Raw genomic sequence first — 27,087 nt, 5'->3', positions numbered from 1 at the left:
CTTTGGTCATGATTCCTCCTCATGTTCTCAGGTCATTTCTAGGGCTTGCTAAGCAGCTCCTTTCACTAGTTGCTCCCAACAGCAGATCTGATCCCTGCAGTACAAAAATTAACATACACTTTCTGCGAAAAGCAATTCAACAGGCTAACCTTAATAAAAGCTTGACATTTTGGAAGAACACATAAGACAACTCTAAAGCTCCTTAATGAGAACCAGCACAAACAGATTCATGGAAACTATGCTGAAGGGAAGCTTTCTGCAGTGGTTGCTAGCTCTTGTTCTGCCAGGAATGTACCACACACAACTCTATTTTTGATCTACTAAAAACTGCCTCAATCTCAATTTCCAGTTAATTACAAATCAAATCACAAGGTAACTATGTATGAGGTTCTCTGTCCAATCATTTACTTATTTTTGAATGCTACGGAAGAAAACAAATACATGGAGAACAAACGTGAATAAAACTCCCAACTTCTATCACATACTCCTTACACATCTGTGATCTATGTCAAAGAGTACTTTTTTCCTGCAAAGTCATACTGGTAAGTCCCTCGTGACACAGGTAAACTTTCTTTCAGCAATTCCCTGCGGATTTTGACAGATGTTTAAGAACTATAATGTGAACTAATTTCTCATGGGTTTGCACTGAATCTTAGCAGAGTGGTAAAGGTGATGAACTTGTATTGATCTGTCCCACAGGCAACCAGACCTTGGCTGCCACAGGCACAGGAGCAGACCTGCACAGATCACGGCTTTCTATTCAGCAGGTAGCCTGGTTCTGTTCAGTTCCTGGTGCTTAAAGACATTTGAGATGTCCTAAGGTCTTTCGTCCGAGCTGGGAAGGCATGGCTCTTCTATGGGTGCTGTGTCACTTCTGCAAGACTTGCGGTTTGGGTTCCTTGGGGCTCTCGATTAGCACTGGAGGACCATCATTGGCTAATTAGCGCACCATGGCTGGGATTCAGTCACAGATAACAAACATCATGTGGAGGCTCTGTAAGAGGAAGCACAGCCACTGCAGGTTGCAGCACTGAGCCAGTGGGGCCAGGGTATTCCACGCAGGCACTGCTACTTGGGCAGCTGTACAGCCCTCCGCTGACTGTGTGGGCGAGCTCCTCACTGCCTACAAAAGGAGTCGCTCTAGGAATACCAAATGATAGAGTAGTTTCTATACACTGTGGTTTCTGCACCCATTACTGGTACTTATTTATTTCAAAATAGACCTCTGATTTTTCACATATGGCCTCACCCTGACAATGTAGTTGTGAGTCAGTTTTTGTTCAGGGGAGTGGCTTGCAACTCAATGTAAAAAGTTAGCTTCTGAATGCTATCCATTTCTCTGATACAGGTTTGGCAAGAAGAGATACCAGGTTTTGAAGTAAGCTATCAAAGGTGTAATATCTTACTTATGAACAGCTCTAGAATCTGGCAGTGATCTGCTCAATCATCTTCTATTAAAAAATGCACAAAACAGATCAAAAGGAAATATGCATTCTCTTAATGCCAAAACAGCTCCTGACTTGAGCATGGTTTCCCTAGTGTTCCTTTTAATCTTTTTGACACTTCCAATTTAGGTGTTCCCCACCAGTCACAGGCAGACGCTCTTATGTGTGCTGGGAAACAGAACGAAGGTGAAAAAAAATATTTCATGTGACCAGAAGCAATATTAAAAAACCTCAAAACCTGTAGTCTAGAATTCTGGATATTGAATTATCTGTATAAATAATTCCTAAACCTTCTTAAGGCATATACTAGTCTGAGCTCCCATGTATCCAATGTAAAGGAGCCACAAACTACTTGATGCTTAAGACTGCATCTTAATGTTCTCTTTGACAAATTAAACTAAGTGAGCTTACACATCCCTCACGCATAGTCATTTGGCAACCCTTTCAAACTCTCAGCATTTCTGTGGAAATCCAAACATGAGAACTGAAGGTATTCCTTCAGAACAGGTGCTATTAATGCTGCAACACGAGCTAGTGTTGCAAGTCTTACATGTATTATGTACTTTTGCTTTTGTCCTCCACACAGAACTGGGTTTTGACATTCAGTGTAAAGTCTTAAGTAAATCCCAAGTCCTTTTCAGCATCATATATTGTTAAGAGTATTATCACACTTTAAATGCAATCTATACTGAGTGCTGACTGCTTTGCTTCTAAATCTTGCGTAGTGTTTGGCCGTCTTTTCTGAGAGACTATGGAGAAAAAAAAGCATCTCCTCTTAATAATCTTTTCATGGATTGGAGGAGAATTCCCTTAAGCCAGAGCAGTCTGTTTGCTGAACAGTTTTCTCTGGAATACAAAGTGGCCATTTAGGCATTTTGGCTTTAGTTTTGAAAACACAGACTAGGATACGGCAGTTCACATTCTCTGGGGACTCACTACAGAGGGAGCCGAAGGGGTTGACAGACCTTGAGCAGCTCATTCTGACGTAAAAAACCCCTGCATTTTGGGGATGAATTTGGTTTCCTGAGTGTGGGAGCTTTAGTGCCTTATCTCTCTGATACTGCAGGTGCAATCTACATCAGACTGTATCAACAGTTCCACCCTCTGCTAATATCCTGAAATAAAAGAAAGTAAAACAGCAACACCAGAAGGTGATCACGAACTATGGAGATTGGTGTATGTGTTTAAATACAATTATACATAGCTACTATATTTAACTCACTATATCACAGTTTATATAGCTGCTACCTGTTGTTGTTATAACAACTATTACTTTTAAATCCTGATGTAACCTCTTTGGCAATCACATTTAAAGCATCATCATGACCTACAGATTTTGCAACCTATTATGCAGAAATAGGTTACTGGATAAACTTTCTAAGTTACTGAGTACACAGGCTTGGAAAACTTAAAATAATTTGACATGCTTCTTTATGAAGAAAATTTCTTCCATTAAAATTGAACATAAACATGACCTGACTACCAATAACCAGTTTTAAGAAATCACTGGTATGGAACTGTCTTCCAAAACAACCAACTAGTGTATTACTTTCAATAATTTGACATAATTATTGAATAACTATTGAATAACTTGAATAATTTCAGTATAGAATACATCAAATTCGTAGGTCCAGCTCCTTTAACTTACAAAGGATAGATCACTGAACCATCAAAAGTAAATCCAGTGGAATTAATTGCAGTTATGTTATCTTAATTTCCCCATTACGATAAATCTTTGGAACAGGCTGAAAGGATTTTCACAATCAAGGCTCTCATGGAGTCCTTACGCAAACTTAGTTTACAGTTCTTCACTGCTCCTGAATGAGGACAATAGAAATCTTAGTTAAAAACAGAGATCTGCCAGGGATACAATTATGGGTAAGCCATTCAATCTCTTGGTTCTTTGGCTTTAACAGAAAAGGCAGTGCTTTTGTTTTTCTACCATTTGTTCATCTCGTCTGCCTGTGGGCTCTTTGAAGACAGAAACTGACTCTTATCACATGCTTGCAAAATACCTTAAAGAATTGGGGCTTGAATTTTATTCAGGCCTTGAATATAAAGCAATAAAATCAATAACTGGGATTTTGCAGTAGTGTTAGTTACTCTAACTCCTTTTGAAAATGAAAATACACTTTCCATACACAAAGAATTCTGGGTTTGGAGTAGTTGGCAATTATACTAAACATGTTTTTCAGTTTTAACAAAAGTAATATTGCTGACATTTTGCTTCTCAAAGCAGTAGCTTTAGCATTCTTTGAACTAGCTTTCTGTAACATTCTTATCAGCTTTGTGCCAAATGTGGTATTTAATATCAAAGGTAATCAGCTGAAGCAACCCCTGCTGTCTCTATGCAGAAGCACATTGCAGTTTTTCACTGTTTTGCTTTTTGGATGAATAACATCTTATTCCTTTTATCCTCTGAGATACTTTGAACACTATGCAAACATATAAAGAACTTGGCTCAATACGTTTACTTTAATTTTTTCTTTTAAAGAAGGATGGGTATTGGAGAATGAATCCACAGTTCAGCATTCATCTCAGTTCTTAGAAACAAAGAGGTGCCATACTTCAAAGACTTAATTTGTATCTTTTTTTTTTTTTTCTAATAAACAAGGAGTTGTTTATGAACAACTGTGGAAATAACAGGGCCTATCTCCCTATGAAGGTGTGTCTTGCAGTTGGATTCACTCAATGTCTAATCAGGGGCAAAGTCTCATGGATGCTCTTCCAGTAGCTGGGTCATTTGTGGCCTGGATCTCCTGGGTGGATACTCTGATATCTTATCAGGGGTAAGTTTACACTGCAGCATTTCTCTGAGCTAGCAGCGACAGGCCCATTTTTACCCCTCCAGCCTGTAGAGGCTGTTAGTATCTCTGAGAATACTAGGCCACACTCAAATGCGGCTGAAATTGCATTGCTGATGGAGGTCTGCAGTGATGGGCAGAAATTCCTATTCACACATGTCATGTGATTGCATAACCCTCAAAGTTTAGGAAAACAATAATTTAAAACTTATGAATTGCAAAGTGGCCCCTTGCATCATTTTGCAAAAGGGTTGTAAATGATACACTGTCCATCAGTAATGAAATGTACTTCCTCCACTTCAAAATCATTATCTCTGCAACAGAACCAAAATGTTCAAAATCCTTGTTTTTATGAGGCAATGACCATCAAATATGGTAGCCAAGGACTTGGAAAACTATCAGAAAAAAATGAAGCTTAATGCCAACATTTTGTTATCATTTGTTAAAAATGTAATGTCAGTCTATGACTTTAACTGTCTACTCTGTAAAAGGATGAGGGTATGCACTGGCCCAACTTTATCTTGCTTTTTGCATGTTTGAAATGCTTTCACATAGATCACTGTGCTGAACATGTAAAAAACAAAATCCAGACTGTTATTGTCAACTAAGACTATGTTTATCAAATATGAAATAAAATCTGTTAGAAAAGGTCATTAACAGCAGTCTCCCATCTTACATACCCCAAGGCTTAATTACAAATGTTGATGACGTGATAAGAAGTGATCACCTCTATTCTCAAATGATTCCCAAACTGTTGATTCTAAACTCCACACAGGTACTATCTAGCAAACTTCAAAATGATTAATTGGCAAATGCCTTTGATTACAAGGTAGCATATGCTGATTTCTAAAATGTTTGCCTACAGCACATAAATAATATTGGGAAACCAGAAGTCCCTGCGACAGCTGCTTACACTGTCGGAAAAAAATCTGTTGAGTGCTTGATATCTGTGCATATGCAGTAAGTGAAGTGGAATAATTTTGGACTAAGATCACTTAAAGGATGAGAGGTGAAAGAGTTTGCCAAGTAGCCTGACATTGCAGATTTTTGGAAACATCCTCTGAGGTTCTTTGGTGGATGATGAATATCTGTATGAAAACATACTCTGTTCCATGAGATTAAATTGATTGTATGTGTGTCTCACTCCCAGCCCTATTGGCCTACCCTAGCGTGCTTTTCAGAAAGTGGAATCAGGCATTGACTATTCTGCCAAAGAGGATGGCAGCTGAAGGAATCATCTTTATAAAATACTTCCATAATCCTTATGATTTTTCCTAATAAAAAATAAAAATGATCAGGTTCTATTATGAGTATGAAGATCTTTCTATATCATCATCCATACCAATTAAAAAGAAGTTTTTTCTCCAGAAATGATGGATAAAATGAAAATCTCGATCTGAGATAGAACTATGGGATTATTTCTCATTAGTGGCTTGGGTATAGAACCAGATCCCTAAAAACAGTGCCTCCCACTGCCAGCTACACACAGAACCTGTTTCTGATATTAAAGAGTTAGGCACCTCTTGATCTTAACATTATGATCTCATGAGGTATGAAAAGATCTAGTTTTGAAAACTAGAGTAGAAAATATCATTATTCATTAGTTGTAACCCTTCTTTTTCTTTCTTAAATAGCCAGAAAATACACAGAAATCAGTGCCAATACACTATAAAGAACTGCTAAACAGGATCTCTTTGAAAAGAACTGCACTGCTTTCACAGACTATGTAGCATTGTGGGATGTTATAACAATATAAAGGCAGTCATTTTAGAAGACATATGGGAAACATTTATGGACTTTATTCCTCCGGAATGATGCAGTCCTCAGCCAGTGCAACCTTTACATATCACCCTGCCAAAAGCTCTCAGCAAATATGCATTATTATATGCCCTCACATTATAGAATATTTCCAGACAGGCTGATATGAAGAGGCACCATCTCCAGAAGAAAGGCAGCAAGCACAGCTGAATTAAATAAACACCCGAGTCATTGAAAGAATAGATTGCACAGGTCTCCTTAGCTGATGGTGGTGTTATTCTCTTCTGAGATGTGGGAGAAGAGTCCCTCTGTGGTTTCCCCCCAAAATATCTCCTGAGCAGGCTGTGCCGCATCCCCTGCTATGGCTGGAGGGCAAGCTGGGAGCACCAGTCTGTGCAGTACATGGGCAAATCAGTTTAAGCTATCTGCTTGACACATCAGACTTATTTCAAAAGTCCTACTTAAGGCAACAGTAGAAGTCAGAAAACATTCAGAAATTCAGAAAGCCCCACCACAGTGAAATCCCTCTTCTCTGTGTGTTTACATGTCCTGTTCTGCTCTTGCTCTGCCTCCTCCCATGCTCTCCCTCTCCATCACCCGGCTCTCCCAGCCCCTTTCCAATTCATCTCTGTCTCACACACATGCCTCTACATTTTGGTCAGGAGACTTTCCTGCCCCTCGATTCCTCTGCTGCTCATGGGGGAAGCAGTGGACACGTGAGCTTAAGTGTTCAGTGATAAGGATGTACCAGGGATCCATATCAAACGATGGAAGGAAAAGTCATATTTAGATGGGCATAATCTTTTTAGCAGGGCCTGTTGCAATAGGACAAGGGGTAATGATTTTAAAATATAAGAGGGAAGATTTAGACTAGATATGAGGGCGGTGAAACACTGGAACATGTTTCCCAGAGAGCTGGTGGAGGCCTCATCCTTGGGAACATTCAAGTTCAGGTTTGATGGGGCTCTGAGTAACCTGATCAAGTGTAAGGTGTCCCTGCTTGCTGCAGGGGTGGTGAACTAGATGGTCTTTAGAGGTCCCTTCCAGCCCCAAGCATTCTATAATATAATCCCAGCAATGACTTGTGGCCAAAGGTGTTCAGTACTGACCAAATCTGCAGAAAACATGACAGTCTTTTGAGAACCACGTACATTTGGGTAAGGATTCACAGGTGCAGCAAACCACCAGGTTCCTGTCAAGTATCGAGTCTCTACATGAAAACACCAACACCTGTGCTGTTCTATCCGTGATGACCTAAAGGCTAAATCTATTTTTAAATTTAAATTTGAATTCACATTTAAATATGAAGTTCTGATGATCTAAAGCAAGACCAGACTGTTAAAGAGAGGTAACTGGAACAACTAAAATAGCCAAAAAGCATTGGCAAGCTTTCTAGAGTTTTAACCTCTCAGACTGACGTAAAAAAAAAGCCATCATGTTTTTTCTTATCAAAGCAGCCTTTACCGTAGAGGTAGTAACTGAGATACCTATTACATAGTAATTATAGCAACTGAGCTATATTGTAGAATCAATTCAATGTGTTTTTGTTGAAAATCTAATCAGAATTTTCTTGAGATGCCATTTATATTCTTCAACTAAGTGAACAATGCAAGACTGCTTAAATTATATATTCCCTTGTAATGGTGCAATATGATGTTTCAAAATTTCCACATTTTTAATATATATTCTACAGTTTTACCAAAGGCCTTTAAAATATTTACTAGGTAGTAACTTGGTATTCTTCTGGTAGAAACAGAAGTCTCAAACAAAAAGTATGACCTAAAAAGAAGTTATATGGCTTACACAATTTAACCCCCAGGAAAATTAAGGCACTCCCTTCCTGATCCCATTCCTCAGGCCTAAAAGGTCTTACGAGTATAAATGCATATAAATAGCTATATTGAATGATTCTCCACCCAGTTCTGTATCCCATCTCTGGCAATAGTTAAGCGCAGATGTTGCAGAAGATGGCAGAAGAAAAGTTAGATAGCAGACATGAGACCACCTTCCTTTTCTGATGTTCTGTAGTCCCTAATAATCAAAGACAGTCTTCAGTCTAGAAGTATGTAATTTTATATTCCCTCCCCTTATTTTCCTTTCTAATTGGTCTTTTCATTTTATAGCATTTTTCCAGTATTTTTAGAAGGCTAGAGAAGAATGACTGAAGGAAGAAAGAAGCTTCTGCAATGAGTTGTTAAAATGATGGTTACCAGAGAATTGTAAAAAAAACTGGAGGACTGGAAGAGTTTCCTAAATTGGAGGCTACATCACATAGAAGACTCACCATAAGCTGGACAAAACTTCAAGTGCAGGAATAAGGCAGACAGCCTGGAAGTGCAGTTGAAGTGGGCTTTGAAAACTTAAGGCTCTCTGAAGGAGAGGGTGGGCGCGTTTGTTTCTCTGAGCACTGGGTAAGGGCACACGATCTCTATGGCATCCCCTAGCACTCCATATAGAGCATTGTTTTTTCCCTGTTCAAGTATGTACACACATATATATAGAGATATCCATACATTTTTAAATATGCATTATCAGACACTGAACAATCAGCAACACATTTTCAGTTTCTAAAAAAAAAAAATCCCAAGCATTGAAAAAGACAGTAACTGCTCCTGAACTGGAAATAAAAGATGTGAAAATTTCATTTAGGACTGATTGAGAATTTCCTGTGCATACAGACTTACAGAAGGCTTTCATGGAATTTAGGGTTATCTTAAGCATTTCTATTTTAATTTTGCATTCTTAACATATATTTGATAATGATCAGAACTGTCAGTCAGGCTAGTAATTTGACGTACTTTAATGAGAGATGTGATAAAGGGAAAGTTCTGCTGTCAAATGTTACAGAAATCTTGGTGTACTGCAGATTATCAGGTGAATCACAACTGTATTTCCTATTCATAGTCCTTCAAGTCCTTCACGGAATGATATATTATTTTAAGCTGGATGTAGCTGTTGAAAGCAAAGAAAATCCTACATTCTCAACATAGGATTTACATAAACATTTTTGACCTGATTCTTAGATCTAATAGATCAAGATTATCAGTACTTTCAAGAATGACATAAAGAATTTCCTCGTTTAAAGAAAATCTAACCTTGCGAATAATAAGTAAATTACAGGGTATTTGTACTATGCAGTAATTTTTTTTTGTGTACAGCATTGTCTTCGTACGTTTTCGCATGAGGAACTTATTGTAACTTAGATGCACTGACAGAAGGAAGAATATGTCTGAATCTCAGCCCTAGAGAAATGGATAAGATTGATAAGCAGTCACTTCAGTTCATTTTCTGCAACAAATTTCTTCACAGAACAAGCTGTGTTTGTGATAGGACGAGGGGAAATGGATTTAAATTGCACCAGAGGAGGTTCAGGTTGGATATTAGGAAGAATTTCTATACTGAGAGGGTTGTCAGCCCTTGGAACAGGCTGCCCAAGGAGGTGTTTGAGTCACCATCCCTGGAGGTGTTTAAGAGATGGGTGGATGTTGCATTGAGGGACATAGTTTAGTAGATTGATAGGGCTGGGACAAAGGCTGGACTCGATGATCTTCAAAGTCTCTTCCAGCTGAAACTATTCTATGATTCTACTGGAGCTTTTTTCCTCAAATTACTCTAATGAAAATTTACTCTGTGCTTTAATGAAATATTTACTATGATGTCCACTTCTAGTTTTCTTCCTATTTCAAAGCCAAAATAAGGAAATTTTGTGACCCTGATATATTATGTCCAGTGCTCTCAGAGAAGAGAGGGCCTGAAGCACAGTGGCTGAACTCTTCTGCTCAAAATCTATACTGGCAAAAGGAAGAAACTGGAAAATGAATTTTTGGTGGTTCTGTTGTGAAAGAAAGTCTCAAAAAAAGTCTCGAAACTGGAAAACTGCCTGCTTCGCCTGCCCCTGAATATCTTAGAAGCTTCACCATAGGCTGTTTCAGAAAAGAACTGTGTTGCTTGGTACCTGCGATGTCTGGGTGAAACCGTCAGTTCCCACTCTGAAACTCTACATTTATTGTGAGGAATACAGAGAGAGGGCAGCAAAAGATACATTATAAAAATATACTAATATTTTGGACATTTTTTATATAATTTCTCATATTTTGCTGGGTTTAAACTTCACACAGTCTTTAAAAAGCTCCTTGCTACTTCAAAACCTATTGATAAAAACCTGTCCTATATGTATAATTCTTTGCTTTGAATGTTCCGTCTGGACTTTCAGAAGAAACCAGTTACTGTCAATCTAATACAAATATATTTTAAAAAAATCCACTCTCAGGTTAGTAGCTTCAGCAAATTATTTATCCAACGATTGCTTTAGTTACATTTGCGGCCCTTATCTATTTAGATAGTGAAGTCTCCAGAACAGAAACTACATTTTGTTCTGCAGTAATAAGCTGTTCATGTAACGAGTGATCAACCCTCGTTTGAGCCTCTTTCCAAGTCCAAAATGTAAAGCAAAAGAAAATCAGTAATCAGTAAATCAGTAAGAGGACTCCACGGAATGCTTTTCCTGTTTGCACGTGTGAGAAAGAAACAGCTTCATGAAAATTCGTACTTATGATCTAATAATCTGATTAAGCTAATGCTTAATTGTCTCAATGGAGATAATAATTTCAAGTCTTCTCCCTCTGTTCTGCCCTTGTCTGTGCAAAAAAACCCCCAATTTGTCAAAATATCATGGAGCTTTTTGGCCCTCTGTTAAATTTAGTGAAACTGTCCAACAGGCTCAAAAGTTGCTGGCTGGATTACTGACAGAAGGACACAGCAGGATTTCCTTAGGAAGTCAGGCTAATCAGACTGTTAAAAAAACATCCAAAGTGAATTACATTTTATTTTCAATTTGCAGTACATGAAACAAAATAAAATGCTTGCAGAACTGGGTCTTTTTCAACCCTTATGCTTTTGGTACACTCTCTATTTCATATAAATAGCTTAAATTTTCTTTCTGAGCTTATTTTTTCTCAAATTGTCAACTTGGCAGTTTCCTATTTGAACTAATCCTTTAAAAATCACATTTAAGATATTTCTTACTTACTTTCCTATATAAATACGTGAAACATGAAAATGCAGTTTCAATATATATTTCCACTGCTCAGTTTAGTTTTACTGTAAAAGTTCCACAGGCAAAATTTCTTCTGGGCTGGAACAGCTGACTTTCCTGTCATAAAATGCTAAAATACAGTTCAACATATGCTGACTTATGCTGTTTTGGATATAAGATTAATTTTCAGGTAACACTTAATCATAAAGACATTTACTAAACTACAGAAAAAGTAACTGACTTCAACTACATTACTATTGTTATTTGTAGTTCAATGAACACTGCTCTTATAAACCTCTTTTGTTACAACCTTAATTACGTAACGGACAACAGTGCCAAACGTTTCAGATTGTTTTAATTAAATTAAGTGAGTACAGGGACACTTCCTTTTCACCTACTCTATCATTATTTAGCCAAAGTACACATATTTAATACTGTCAGATTTCCAGCACAAATCATTTCCTTCAGCCTTGCAATTTTCTTTGTACCATTCTTTGAATTTGCTTTAAATTATTAAAATATTTCTGCTGTGCTTTTTTCCTCAGAATTAATCTTCATTTTCTGTGTATGACCTTGTCAGTACAATAAAGAAAATGATTCTTACTTTTTCATTAACGATAACAATATCTAAGCCCCAATACCATTTTTAAATACTGTTGCAGCTCTGCCTTTTCATTGTCTTCAGCCCAGTAATTCTTCATTTCTTAGTGCTCCTCAGTCTTAAGAGAATTTTTTACTAATACCTCTGGAAGAGTCTTGTGTAGAGTCCATGTTTCCCACCATTTTCAAAATACGTTGTCCAGTCCTTGTTCTTTGCATGGAGGTAAGCAGATGAGAAAGGAGTCACAGGTGCAACTTACCAAGAGTTCGGAAAGGTCTTTGGTTTGGAGTATGGGAGAAGAAACCAGGTTTCAACGCATTTGTGATCATAATGTCGAAATACTCTTCAAAGTCACTCCTAGAAAGTAAACAGAATAAAATTAGTTAAACTAATGCATTAGCTGAGATGTCACTAAATACTCTTTGAGACTTGAGAAAATAACAGAATACTTCTTTAAGATACCTTCTTCTGTCACTTTTTATCCCGATGTTTGTTCAGTGTCACTACTTGCCCTTCTTTTCCTCAGGCTGTGAAAAGGGAGAAGACTGCTGGCAGAGAACCCACCGTGCTGTACCTCCAGGATCACTCAGTATTTGCAAAAAACTGTTCCCTAGCCCAGGGAGATTTTAGATCTCAGGAGAACATGTAACACATGACATATTTCAGGCGCCAACGTATGCACGGACAAGTATAGAAAGGGGTAAATAAGGCATTTTCTTTGTAAAGGAGAATATATGAAGTTAAGTGATGGAGTGGGAAGTAACTGAAGAATACAGGTGCTTTTATTGTTAGTATCCATACCCGGACGTATGCAAGGGCCTAATGGGTGTCTAGGAGGCCACTGTAGTCAACACAGACCTAATTAATGCAGCCAATGAAATCTAAAATGTTGCTTTACTCACCCTAAAGTTGAAACGCCGTTTTCTTAGCTGAACTCTTTTTTCAGACTCCACCAAGTGCCTTGACTAAATCCCTGCTGGTCACAGGGAGGTGAGACATGTGCCTCACAAGTAAACACCTGCCAAATATGAATCTTAATCTTCCAGCTGAACCCCACCACTAAATTCAGATTTTTCAAAGAACATTAGGTCCTTAAGAATACAGTTTGATATCTGAACTGTGGAAATCCCATCCATTTAGACAGGACTGAATGTTTCAGCATGGTATAAAAGTGGGATTTATTTAAGTGGTTTTTTAGACACCTGTATACAAGCCAGTAATATTACAAAGCCAACAGGAAAACCAGGTTACCTTGGGGAACATGAATGCCACTTGTCCCGCTGTCAGTTGGCCTATTTCCAGAGAGGCCACTTATTCCTACTCCAGCAAGAATCTTTATTTTAAGGAATCTAACCTCACTTATTAATCATCAGGCTGGGAATCACAGCAAGAAATAATAACAGTAATGCCTACCTAGAAGTTTTGAAGTTACTAACATACGAAATTAGACAAATGTTGCTTAAGGAGTGAGTTTTTTATTACTGGAAAATGTAAACATTCCCCATCTGTGATGTACTTTATTTTATTAGAAATTTCTTATTGCTTAGGTGACTTTATTGCCTGTAACATCCAAAAAATGATGGATATTCTTGCATGGAACAAAAAAGTCAGAGATGGTAAATCCAGGATGGGTATGGCATTAAAATGCTATCAATGGCAGAACAACAACTGCGTCATTTTCTACAAATTCCCTTGAGACTGAGATATCCTAACAAAAAAACCAAACAACTGAATGCACTTCCCTATAAGCTTATCTTCAGGATTTTATTTTGTGCTCTAAATTACATTCCAGCCTTAAAATAGAATGTCTTTAAATTTCCTCCCTCTAATGAAATTTTAGCTTTGCCTATTTTTCTCCACTTGTGACCATAAATAAATGTTTACATTTTTAAAAGAACCAGTATCAAATATGGCAATTGTGTGTTTTTAAAATTAGCTTCTGTGTGGAAGATTCCAGAAGCTGAGCAAGCAGGCATGGCTCTTTTGTCCTTTGGTTAAAAGTATGGATAGAGTTAAACTTTTCAAATTAGCATATGGTGCAAATAATGCTTGAAATTTCAAAATAAACAACAACACTGCAGGAGAACAATGAAGATTTGTGGGAACAGTGGAGAGACCTTTGTGTAATAAATTCAAAACAGAATGAACAGTTTTCACAAGATATGGTTAACTTTTTATTGATTTATGGAAGAAAAAACTATGCTGTGTGTCAAGATAGGTGTTATCTATGTCTTTTCTTGCATCATACCAAATCTCACGTACAAGGCCACTGATTTTATGAGAGCCTGTACCTTGTGTTACATTATTATGTAACATTACACGTGATAAAATCTGTTCCAGTTACTGTCTGTGCTTGGTAGAGTGTCCTGTGGTTACAGTACATGGCTGAGACAAAGAGTAGGATGTATCTCACATAACTTTAGCCATCTAAAAATTGCTCACTGAATTCACAGCTACTGATCTGCACCACAGAAAGAGCCAACCACAGAAACATCCACATTCTTAAAAGGTGATTCATCCTACTTATTTCAGACATAATTCTATGGTACAGAACAAATTGCCAAGGATGATGCCCAGTGTTTCCTCTCCATTACACACAGAAGGAATCGAAATGTCCAGCTTCAAAGAATTCCTAGCTTTTAGATGGCTGGCATTCATCAAAAGGTGGAAATGATACTCGGCTTCAGTGACTATGTGATGACTGACTCATCTGCAGGTGCGCTCCTGCCAACACTTCGGCATTCAGGGGATTGGATACAAATTGTCACAATCTGATATTGCTGCTTGTGTGGATGAACTGGCACTTGCTTCTGCAGGTTTACATGCCTTACGGACCGATCCCAGGAATGTGTGTTTGTTCTGGCTGGGAAACAGTTTTCGTTTTAATTCAAAATGAGATTTTCTCTTAAGACTTCCTCTCTCCTTACCAAAATGTCTTTCAGTTAAGGGCAACTTGGTCAGACGAACACACCTGGGATAGTTTGCTCTTGAAAAGGTAAATTAAGCTTAAGCATGAATTTCCCATGTATTTTATGTGGCCAATAATTTCTTAGCCAAAAAGGAACTTCTTACATGAAGTGCAAAAAAGGTTAACAGTTACCAGATAAGGATATTGGGAGTAGGAGGCTAAAACTTCACACACAACTCCACTTCTAATCTTTATCCTTGAGCATTTTTTTTTTATGTAATACTATACAGCTCTGAACTTCTCAGTATCATACTGAAAGAAGTAGGGAAAGAAATGAATGAAGGACTACATAGACATAATTAATAAGGGTTGATGTCAAGAATAAAACACAGTTAGCCTGGTCAAATTAAAGTTAAAGGCAGAGATAATGGGTGTGAACCTAGACTATATTCCAATACTGTGAAAAGCAGCACAGGTGTGTAGAAACTTATATAAGCCTGATATAAGAGGCACAGAATGAAAAGAAAAACCAATAAAAATAACTATTTCCAAGAAAAAAATACTTTAGTAACGTGTAATGGTCAGTGGAGTACTCGGTTCTTCAGAAGATGTTTTTGAGGCCACAATTCATGAGTTGCTGGAAAATATGATTGCAGTAAACATCCTACACTTATACGGAAAGAGACTAATACAGTATTCTGCTAGCAGAACATCTCTCTCCTGTCCTTTGAAAGGTAACTGACCCTCTCTGCTACCTTGTTCACTGACTTCTAGCAAGATTTCTACAGCTGCCTTAAACAGCTGAAACTTTATTCTCCAAGGGAAAAAAAAAGCCAAAATCATTATATGTGGCCAAGAATTTAGTTTTACATCAGAATTTCAACCAGAAAGCACTAGGCAGATCTTGACAAAAGACTTAATTCGCAGGCATCTTACTTATAAGAAGTGCTTTTTGTGAGGTAGTAGCAGATTTTCTGCTCAGATGATGAAGCATAACGTTCATCATGCAAGGCAGTGAGAAGTGGCACAGATGATGCTCCATTTAGCCCAGAGAGCAGAAAAGCAAAGCAATACTGGTAGGACTGGTTTTGGAAGAGAGTTCTGCTTTTCATCTTACCTGTGGTTTTCTATTGCATTGCTCTATTCACTCTGCTGTTTCCTTGCTTATCCAGATAGCCAAGGTAGGCTTGCACTGCACTACTTTCCTTCTTTGATTCATTTATTAAATAGTCTTACCGTGTACCCCACCTAGCTATTTGCATCACTGATTAATTTCTTTCTAGGGGTGTTATTGAAGTTTCTGCTGAATTTCACACGACACTGCAGCTAAAAGTAGCTATTGTGATCAGCAACTACAATCTCAACCAACTGCCAAGTGCAGCAAAATACTTGTTTTATCTTTCCTGCTGTGCTCTGTACATGCACATTTCACAGGCACATCTACCTCCTGGAAACCAGGAAAGGCTGAGGGAGCTGGGTCTCTTTAGTTTGGACAAGAGGAGACTGAGGGGTGACCTAATTAATGTTTATAAATATGTAAGGGGTGTGTGTCACGAGGATGGAACAAGGCTCTTCTCGGTGACAACTGATGGTAGGACAAGGGGTAATGGGTTTAAACTGGAACACAAGAGGTTCCACCTAAATTTGAGAAGAAACTTCTTCTCAGTAAGGGTAACAGAGCACTGGAACAGGCTGCCCAGGGAGGTGGTGGAGTCTCTGTCTCTGGAGTCATTCAAAACCCGCCTGGATGCCTTCCTGTGTAACATCATCTAGGTGTTCCTGCTCCGGCGGGGGGATCGGACTAGATGATCTTTCGAGGTCCCTTCCAGTCCCTAACATTCTGTGATTCTGTGAAACCACTACTGGGAAGAAGTATTTGTAAGCTTTCTATGCAGATTTACTGCAAGGAAATGAAATATTACTAATAATTGCAGTCACCAATGGAGAAGTGCAGAGTGGAAGATCACTGAGTCTAATGAACAGATGGACTACTTTGCCTGAAGTGCCCTGTAGCCCTCTACTAGAGAGAGAAGCCCGCCAGAAACTTCAGATCCAACTAATTCACAACACATAAGAAACTCCATTCAGCTTCCCTATATCTCAGGCTTATCTCCAGTTGCTGGCTGCAGATATAATTTGAAACGGACATTGCACTTACCCAAGAATATATTCACACAGGAGCCTGCAGTAGTCACTGTGAGAACTAGTAATTAATAGCAGAATCTTCCCAGCACTCTTCAGTTGTTTCAGCCACTTTTTCACAGACTCGGGACATCTTTGTAAATATTTGTCTGGGTGACTTTTCACTTCTGGGAAATACATTCCACAGTCTTCTAAAAAATTAAAACATAATTATGTATTATCCAATCCTGTTCACAAACCACTTAATCCACACACACAAAAAAATCCTTTTATATGCAAACAATACAATTTTTAAAAGGCGAAGCAAAGTTTAAAATTTTCCCTGGGCTGTAACTCAATATAAACCAAAACCTTAGTCAAACAAAGAGGATACATTGTAGCAGGAATAAGTTTGCACGACTTTTCTTTTTTATTATGGAATTTTCATAGTTATTTGGTTTGATGTTCTTTTGCTCATAACAGTAAATAATACATAAATTACAGATTATAGTCTTAGGCAGCAAATAATTATTTCTTGTCGCCTTTGCCCAATTTTTGGATTCTTAACCTGTGATTCTAAAAGGAGTGTAATGTTTAGAAAATGCTAAGGACCTGAAATTCCAAAGAATATCTGTTCAGTTACGTCTGACACTTTAAGTTAGCATTTTCTGCTCAATAACATCTATTTTAATGTTTTTGCATTTTTCACAAATAGCAATTTATCTAAGAAAGGTTGATAAAACAAACTGGTAAAGCTCACAAGCATGTAGAATACAAGGAACTGATGCAAAAGGATCTCAATCTAATTCCAAGTCCAGTTCCAATAATGCTGTTTTTGCCAAATATAACAACCATCGAATTTTGCAAATACACTTGGAATGCAAGATTTTAAAAAGCGTGCAATAACACTGAGTTGGTAGTAAAAGTTACCAATTCATTAAAGTCACCAATAAATATTTACCTTGTTATAACCTATAGCTGTTTTAACAAGATGTTAAATTAACATTAGTTACCTTTTTTATCATTCCTCTGATCTCAGACTACATATTTCCTCTGTGCTCAAATGCTCTACAGCCAAAAATGTCAAGCTAGTTAAAAGTCTAAAAACCAGTATAGTAATTGTAGAGACAGAAATGATACCAAGTACTTGGCTTTCACTCTGTGTGTGTTATATAGTATAAGGAATATCATCATAGAAGATTATTTTTCTTCCAGCATTTTTCTATACGCAACTGTCTGTGGTCAGCTTTGCTGAATGATTTAATAAATCCCAGACATTACTTAGCCTTCTGGTATGTGAGTAATGCTATTCTCTAGTTTGAAAAAATAAGATTTAAACCACTTGAACTTTAGCTTTTTAATGAAAGAGAACATGTATGTTTGAAACAGTAATATCAAAGAAAGACTAAAAGATGCTGGGGTGCTAAGCATAACACAATTTCATAGATTACATTCAAACACGTACAGATGGCAGGGGAAAAAAAAGTCTCCCAAAAGAAGTTTCGGATTGGCTGTTATCACTGCAGCTGGACAGGAGGCAGAAATGTCTTATTCTGTACTATGACTTGACAGATTTCTTCCCAAAAGCTACAGAGTGGACAACCATATCTGAGGGAAGTCTCTCAAACAAAGTCTCCCAACTCATAACCAGGTCACTATTCCAGTTCTTCACAGTATCTAAGTCAGGCTGTACCAGTGGGATGAATACGAGTCCTGCAGTCTGCACTATGGGATGCCAGGACGTTTGCCTTGAGAGCTGGCCAAGACCGATGATTTTTTTGATTAAACAAAGCAGATTTATGAAAGAAGGTTCCCTGTAGTACTTCCTTCCCCCCTACTCCTTCTCCAGCCTCCCTTTCCTGGGACATTGTCCTGGTTTGAGCTAAACAGAAGCAACTTTGTTCAGTGATTTTACTTTTCAGGTCCAGTCTCTTCTAAGAGATCCAAGAGACTGCACTTGCTGAAGGTACCAGCGTGTTTTTGCAGACAGTGTCTGCTACCAGAAGTGATAACACCTGATGTTTATAGTTACTACCAAGGCTCTTGCTTATACTTGCTCCTATAATAACCAAGGCCACTGCTAAATCCTGTGTGCCACCTTGGAGGTGTTGGAAAGTAAAAGGGGTCATAAGGAAGTAAAGAAGTCACACCTCTGGGGAGGACTGGACAAAAGAGGTGACCCAAACCTGATTAACACAGTATTCCATTCCATATAGGTCACATTCAGTATAAATCTGAGGGATCATAAGGTTTAAGCCCTCTTCTTCAATGGCTGGTGTTCAAGAAGAACTCTGTTCTTCTGCCCTTGATCCTAATCTGTGGATTCCTGAATCCACCTCCTAAACCTGGTTCTGCCAATGAGCCTGTGACTTCCCTGGTGCCTCTCTGTGATAGTTATTGGGGGAGATGTAAGTTCAGTACTGGTTTTGTATATAATTATGTATATTTCCTTATTTTCCTTATTAGTAGTATTATTGTTTCCTTAAAGCTGTTTTAGTTTTCTTTTCCAGTCTCTAAGTCTCTCTGCCATTTTTCCCTATTCCCTTCCCCTTTGCAGAGGGAGAGGGGTAATAGAGAGCATCTGTTCTTTGTTCAGGGGAAAGCCCAGCCCTAACCCTTGACAGGCATGAATATTGTTTGGGATGAACAATATAGCTTTTGGGAGCAGAAGCCAAATTATTTTTTCCAGTATTATCATTAGTAATTATATTTCATATGCTACGCTGTGACAATTTTCCTTCTTTTTTGTTTTGGAAAACCCACAGCATTCCATGAGAATGAAGGGGGACACAAACAAAGCAGGCTTGGCATTAACTCTCGTAGGTTGAAATGATTAAAAAAAAGATGGCAAAGTTTATTTATATATACAGTGATATATTATTCTTTTTACCCCAAGGTATATGAACTTTACTGCTGGAGACTTTGTTTTTCTTTCCTTATCAAATGCCTCCCACCCTTCACTGGTCATTCTTTGAGTAAATTTCATCAACACTGTCTTCTTTGTCCATACTCTGAGCAGTATCTGCTACGTGACAGATCTGTGCTATTTGGCCTTTGAGTTACATCTGCATTGGAAAAGGTGAACAACTCTAGAATCAACATATAAGCTGAAAGAGAGTCTTATTCTAGTTTTCTACCCAGACCCTGAAGCCTAACTGTTAATTGCAGATAAGCAATGAATCAGTCCTTGACACTGGCATCTGAAGTCTGCCTCTTGGCTGTTTGCCATATCAGGCAGAGGTACCTTAGAAGAATCCTCATTAAAGCATACTCTACTGTAATTAGGGCAACATGGCCTGGGAAAGTAGAGTTTAACTTAATTCCTAACCTGGTGAAGACAGTCTGGGAGAATATATACCTGTAAAAGCATTTAACCACTAAAGCTTAAGATTTTATTAAAAGTCAAATAAAATAAAACCCCAAAAACCTGCTTGTTATCCCAGACTAAGAGTCAGTTTTGAGGAGGACAGCAGAGCCATGGGCACCTTTTTTGCAAAAACAGTTGTGGAAATTTTAACATGCGATGGAGGAATAGCATCATGTCAAGCCTTCACAATCAAATAGAATGATCTGACAGTGAGAAGTGAAGTGTTTTTTTCCAAGGATATATATTACCACTATGCCACATGCTGCACTTTGTTTTTCTAAAGCAGGAAACCCCAAAAAATAATAAGAAAACTACTGAGCAAAGAATCAGTGAAAAATCAGAAAAAAATCAATTTTACAAGAGCCAACAGAGGAAAAGAGAAAGTGACTTAATAGTAATAAGGGTAATTCTATGCAACTGTCATACATCTCTGTTCTTAAAAACCAAAAAAAGTAACTCTTCAGACAAACATCATTCTTGAGAAATGTCTCTAGCCTGCAGTAGATTCCTGATAACGCTTATGAATCATCCAAGTTCCAAAATATTCTTAAAAATGGAACTATAAGCCCACTTTAGAGAAGCTTTGTTGGTCCACAAATCAACTGTATCAAAATGGCAGACTTGTGGCCACCAGATCTACAACTGGCAGTTTGCTATCTGTACAGTGCCTAAAATAAAACCTCTAAATATTAATCTCTCTGTTTGATGAATATAACTTAACATAGGTCTATATGGACATTGACATCTATTAATGTGTACCCACAAATCAGTGAGAGTAAAACAACAACAACAAAACAAGTGTCCCAACTTCCACCTTGAAAGTTTCTGTTGTCTTCAGCTATCTGAAAGCCTACGCTAGTAACCTCTGGATCATTTGCAGTGTGAACACTTGCTCAAAATACAAGAAAAAATCCATAAAGAAATGGAACCAAGGAGATCGTGACAATCAACATAGCAATCAACATATTTACCTCCTGTGATTCTATGAGAAAACCTAATCCAACGATATGGATCCAGAAAGCAAATGTCTATACATTTTATGCACAACTTTATAATTTATAACATGTATGTTGCTATGAAGCAAATGCAGTTTTTCAATTTCCATTCTTGTTACTAAACAACTTGGAGTTTATCTGAAATCTCTGAAATACAGCCTGGGCTAGTAAATTGGAAACTAGCCTCTGTAACAATTTTAAATCACCTTGCAAATATGCTTTCAAAAATAACAATTGCCTTTGCAGTCCATTAAGTATCCTTTCAGAAAAATATTTCCTTTCTAAGCAGCAGATAGAAACATAAGCAATTAAAATGAGTTGTCTAGAACTGCCACATATTACAGTCCCACCAGAGCCTCTTGTCAGATCTACATCCTGTGGTATCTTCAAAACAATATTAATTTCCTCTACATCTATTACCAGAGGTTCCCTTAGTATCCAGTTTAGGGTTTGTTTTCTCTTGTCTAATCTGGCATTGTAATTTGTTCTTTGCATTGTCTTGCCCAACAGTTTAATTGCTTGTAATACAGCTGTGACAGCAAGTGTGATAGGAATTACGTATAGCTGGACATATAGAACTTGCAGTCTAAACTCAGAAAGAGCCTGTACAACACTTGCCGTGACTGGCAGAAGCCCTCTGGCACAGAAAATAATCCAGCCTTTAATTCAACCGCCCTCCTCTACCACAGTTGCAAAATTACCTTATTGAAGCATGCTGTCTGATGTTCTAATATAATACCTCTGTCTAGTGGATTTCTCTTGTGTTCGTTATTACACCACTTCTCTTTGGCAGGGTCAGTTTACACCCCACTGGCTCTGGACTCCTCTACACCCAATGTCTGTAAATCTGCACTGTTAAGGCACTGTAGTTTTCATCCCTTAACTATTTTTTTTTTTATTTTATAAAAGGGCAAATGTTCAAGCGGCATGTTTCTGGCAAGGTTTGAGTCCAGAACTAAAACACAGGAACACAGTGTATTTTTTAGTATTGTCACTGCTTCTAAGGGGCACCTGCTTGAATTAAAAAGAATTTATCTGCTATTTATACGATTTAGCTAAGCAGAGAGGTATGAGGCTAAAATAATCCCTATAATTCAGCCAAGAAAAATAAACTTTCAGCTGCCAATTTTTAGCTTGCATTTAGTGGCTCTAACAACTAACCATCTCTTAATATTTGGGAATGTGACTTCTCTCTTTTAAATTCAAAGGCAATTTCATACAATCATAAAAACATAGAATGGTTTGTGTTGGAAGGGACCGTAAAGATCTTCTAGTTCCATCCCCCTTGCCATGGACAGGGACACCTCCCACTAGAGCAAGTTGCTGAAAGCCCCATCCAGCCTGGCCTTGAACACTTCTAGAGAAGGGGCATCCACAACTTCTCTGGGCAACCTGTTCCAGCGTGTCTACTGCACCACACAGCTTGGCTGAGGGTACACTTGATCTCATTGTCCCTGTCGCCAAGAAAGATGTTAAACAGCACCAGTTCCCGTATTGACTCCTAAGGAACACCACTTGCCACTGGTCCATCCATTGAATCCATGTCTTTCCAATTTAGAAGCCAGGATGTTGTGTGGGACAGTGCTGAATGCTTTGCACAAGTCCAGATAGATACTGTCAGTTGCTCTTCCCTTATCCACTGACATTGCAATCCCATCATAAAAGCCCAGCAAATTTGTCAGGCAGGACCCTCCCTTGGTGAAACCATGTTGCTTGTCACCAACCACCTCCTCATTTTCCATGTGCCTTAGCAGAGCCTTCGGGAGGATCTGCTCTATTATCTTGCCTGGCACTCAGGTGAGACTGGCCTGTAGCTCCCTGGGTCTTCCTTTTCTCCCTTTTTAAAAATGGAGGTTCTGTTTCCCCTTTTCCAGTCACCAGACCGCCATGACTTTTCAAATATGATGGAAAGTGGCTTTGCAACTTTGTCTGCCAGTTCCCTCAGAGCCCATGGACAGATCTTGTTAGGACCCATGGACTTGCACACCTTCAGGTTCATTATATGGTCTTGAACCTGATCTTCTCTCACTGTGGTCAGATCTTCATTTTCCCAGTTCCTGTTTTTGCCTTCTGCAACTTGAGTAGTGTGGTTAGAGCCCTTGACAGTGAAGATCTAGGCAAAAAGGTCATTGAGAACCTCTGCGTTCTCCATATCCTGTGTGACCACGTCTACCATTTCCTTCCAGAGAGGGACCACCTCTTCCCTGTTCTTCCTTTTGTCAGTGATATACCCGTAAAAGCTTTTTTTTTGGCACCCTTGATGTCCCGGCCAGATTTAATTCTATCTGAGCCTTGGCTTTCCTACTCTGATTCCTGGCTGCTTGGACAACTTCTTTGTAATCCTCTCAGGTTACCTGTCCCTGTTTCACCTTCTGTAGGCTTTCTTTTTGCAAGTAATTGTGTCCAGGAGTTCCCTGTTCATCCATGAAGGCCTCCTGGCATTCTTGCCCATGTTCCTCTTTGCTGGGAAGCAATCTGATAGCTTAGCTATCAATAGTCATAGCCAGATTCTCTTCAGCTCTGATGTGAGTAAGAACTTAAACCTCTTCCCTAATTTTTGTCTGATTGCAGGCTTATAAGTAACAGTTATTAATTTGATAAACAGACTAGAGTAATAAAGTACTATCAATGATGCAGATAACCACATTCATTGCATATTGCTTTCCATCGTAGTCTTACAGCACTTCAGGTTTTTAGAGTGAACAGAGACACTTATTTGACCATTATAGTCTTCCTCTCCTGTCTAAAGATATCCAGTAACTAACAGGAGCATTCAAGAGAAACACAAGAAAAACATCTTCATTACAGAAGATTTTGCAAAAGAATTAACATTTCATCTAACGGAAGCACGGAAAGGAGAAAGAGGGTGATGGTTACAATGACATTAGAAAAGTTATTCTGCATTTCCTTTCATTTAAGCTCAAGTGTGTATTCTAGTAGGAACAGTAGAAGCAAAACAAGAGACAGAGGGAAGGAAATGTTAATATAAAGCAAGATAAGAAAGCAGAGTGAAGCATGACACAGGGATGACTGGGCAAAATGTGGTTACATTCTGGAGGCCTGGGTTCAGGCAAACATCAGGAACAGGGAGCAGCAGGAAGAGATAAATCATCCCTCTCCTTCCTCCACAAGATAAAGATGTTTAAAAACTGAATAAAAGGACGAGAGCCCAGGAAAATAGGAGGTTAGGAAGAGGCAAATGTCGTAAGAGCAAAAAAAAGAAGTGTGACAGATGTCAAATATACTGTATTTTTATGTTTTCTGCAATTGTCTCAGTTCCTTACTGTGCAGTTTCTTAAAAGGCCAAAGGGTTAAGGATCTCAGTGTAGTTCAGGCAGGAGGAATACTGTTTACTTCTCATAGTTAACTAGGAACAGACATCTTCTTTTCAAAGAAGATGCTGAAAAGAATATCTTGACAAAGGAGATGCTAGTATTATGGTATCAAATCTCTAATTCTTAACTGAAAAAAAAAGTGAGAAGCAGTACTTCTGGGAGGAGAAAAGGGAAAAAAAAAAAAAAAGGGAATGTGAGTGGGTTGACCAGTGGAGACCTGTAATTCAGAAGGACACTTCAGTGAGTTGTTGTCCTTATGAGGCTGAACTTGGCAGCATGATGAACCTCTGCTTGCTTCTAATAAGAATTAGCTTATGTGCCTGGATACATGAGTGGTTGCCTACACAGCAGAGCACCTTTGAGCTACTCCTGTACGTACAAGTGGAACAGAATGGGAAAGAGAAGGGAAAAGGTGACAGAAATCTGACAAAAAAGAGGAGCTAGGAAATATGAAGAGAAATAAAAACAGAGCAGTATTAAGGATAAATTGTATTCTATTAATACTGCATGCCCATAGATAGGGAACCTGTATTGGTATGTCAAATCAAAGAGAAAAAATTTCCACCTGTGTTCTCAGAAAAGCAACAATTTTTACGATCACCAAGTAAATGCTTTGCATGGGGTACTTCAGTTTTGAACAAATCACTTATTACCAATGAAAATACAGGATCGACTGATCCTCCATTTGCCTCTTTTGCCTGTGTAAATGTTAAAGGAAACATTTACAGTTCATGTAACATTAACCTTCTTAATATCTTTTAGCAACATCTAGCTCTGGTCAGGCAGAAATAGATGGTATTTTCTAAAATAATAAACTATCTTCCAGTGTTGACAACTCTGTTCACTTTGATTAATTTCAAGGGGGTGACCATAAGGTAAGGATCCGTGGTGTACTAGGGAAAACATGATTACTTGGATTAATAGTGACTGCAGGGCTATATAAATATTTAATATATTGAGAGAAACACTTCAGCAGAACACACACTAAATATCACCTCTGCAAATATTTCATGGGTCACTTCCTCTTCTACTCCTGTGGCCTATGAGAAGCTTACTGCAAAACTAAAAATATTTTGGTAGCTAAAGCTGGGTCTCAAACTAAAAGGAGTCTGAACAACTAGAAATTCTTCTAAGGAAGCCAAGAGCAGATGTTGTTTCTTCTTGTCTGATACAACGAGGCTGAAACCATCACACTCCCTCACATCCTTGTGGTTCTGAGGTGAGATTCTCATCTCAAAGACTGTCAGAAACAGCACAGGACCTTGAGGTATGTTTACATGGAAGTCAGAACGCAAAACCAGAGGCTATTGCTGCTCTGCCATCTCTTACCTGAACATGAACCCCCAGCCCACTATTTGCATTTCACACTGGACCTAGGACAGACAGCCCAGAACCTCAAGGCTCCAGGTTTCAGGGCTTGTCGTAAGCACAGTCAGCTTCAAGGTAAGCCTCTATCTTTTCTTGAAAACATAACTTGTTAACTACTTTTTCCCAAAAGCCCTTCAAGCAAGCTTAAAAACCACCCCTTCCTGACACCTCCCTGCTTCCTATCTGAAAGAACAACGCCATTTAGACTGGTCCTGCACCCTCTTGCCTCCTGGTCGTGCCTGACCTCTCATCATGTCAGCAGTGTCCTGGCTGCAGATCAGTCAAAGCTCCTAGAAGAGCAATGCCACAGCCAGATGCTTTATATTGTTTTTGCATGTAGAGTTATACTTGCTTCTTGTTGACATCTGTGGACACTGGAAGAGAAAATCAGGCTATTTTCATATTATCTGTTCTTATTAGCCTTCCCAAATGGCTGAGACAAGCCCAGACCACTTCTACTGTGCTGATACAACCGTTCCCACTGCCAGAGTTAGTCCCACTCTGCAATCCTTGCCCTGCCTCATGCCGTGCTTGCAAGTCCCTTCCTTTAGTAAAGGGTACAAGCACAAATTAAACAATTATGAGAAGCATGTGGCATGTGGCAGTTTGCAGCCCGACTTCATGAGGACTGCTAACACATCACATTTGTTAGGAAGGAGTCTAGATGTGGGTAGTTTGAATGGCCTTCCAGAGTTTTGTACACAAAACTTGTCTCTTTCCTTGGTTTTGTTGTCCTTCTGGTTTTATGTTAATATTTACATCAACACAATAATGTTTCCACACAACACTACAAAGCAGGAAGGAGGTACTTTGGAGATAGGACAGGATCTGTTGCTGTTACATTTTAGAGGAAATTATTTCTTTCTCAAAATAAAGCTTCCTTGCTTTATGTTACCATTCCAGCGGGGAATGTAACAAACCAGATTTATCAAACTGTATGAGATCAACTAACTTGTGATGACACTCTTGCAACCCACAGGCTGAGCACTAAACCCAAACAGAGATAATTACCAGCTGTTGGACAAATATATTGTCAAATTGGTCTGATTCTCCAGAACTTCATAGTCCCCACTGCAATGTGTGAACATCTAAAGTGAATATTCTGCAGATGGAAAAATCTGGTTTTTTGCCACAGTCAAAAATATCTTCTTACACGGATTCATGCAACATCCTTACTTACATTCAGAGGTAAAAGACACAAGTTTATGTAGTGATTACTCAAAGCACCAAAATCTACATTCTTCCTCCTGTTAAAGATTTAGATGGGTTGTTTTTTAGGTAAGTATTGCCATGGTGTTAGTATTTGTAGGAAGACAATATATCAGAGGGAAATTATCATAATTATTCTGG

The 27,087-nt window shown here is 38.5% G+C and overlaps 1 protein-coding gene across 1 annotated transcript in view; it reads right to left on the bottom strand.

The window, feature by feature from the left end:
- Nucleotides 1-23,147, bottom strand: part of LOC104268401 (5'-nucleotidase domain-containing protein 1-like) — a gene marked incomplete at its 5' end in the record, with an annotated part of 53,658 nt that extends 30,511 nt beyond the window's left edge. The window contains 3 exons of the mRNA XM_009874043.1: nt 11,903-12,000; nt 16,710-16,884; nt 22,913-23,147. Of these exons, the coding sequence (XP_009872345.1) occupies nt 11,903-12,000; nt 16,710-16,884; nt 22,913-23,147 (508 nt within the window). The remainder of the gene's footprint in view (nt 1-11,902; nt 12,001-16,709; nt 16,885-22,912) is intronic.
- Between the last annotated feature and the right edge of the window lie 3,940 nt (nt 23,148-27,087).

The sequence above is a fragment of the Apaloderma vittatum genome, unplaced genomic scaffold (assembly GCF_000703405.1).
Source record: "Apaloderma vittatum isolate BGI_N311 unplaced genomic scaffold, ASM70340v1 scaffold24277, whole genome shotgun sequence".
Lineage (NCBI taxonomy): Eukaryota > Metazoa > Chordata > Aves > Trogoniformes > Trogonidae > Apaloderma > Apaloderma vittatum.
Note: the sequence above shows the minus strand (reverse complement) of the source record. Positions and strands in the feature narration are given on the sequence as shown.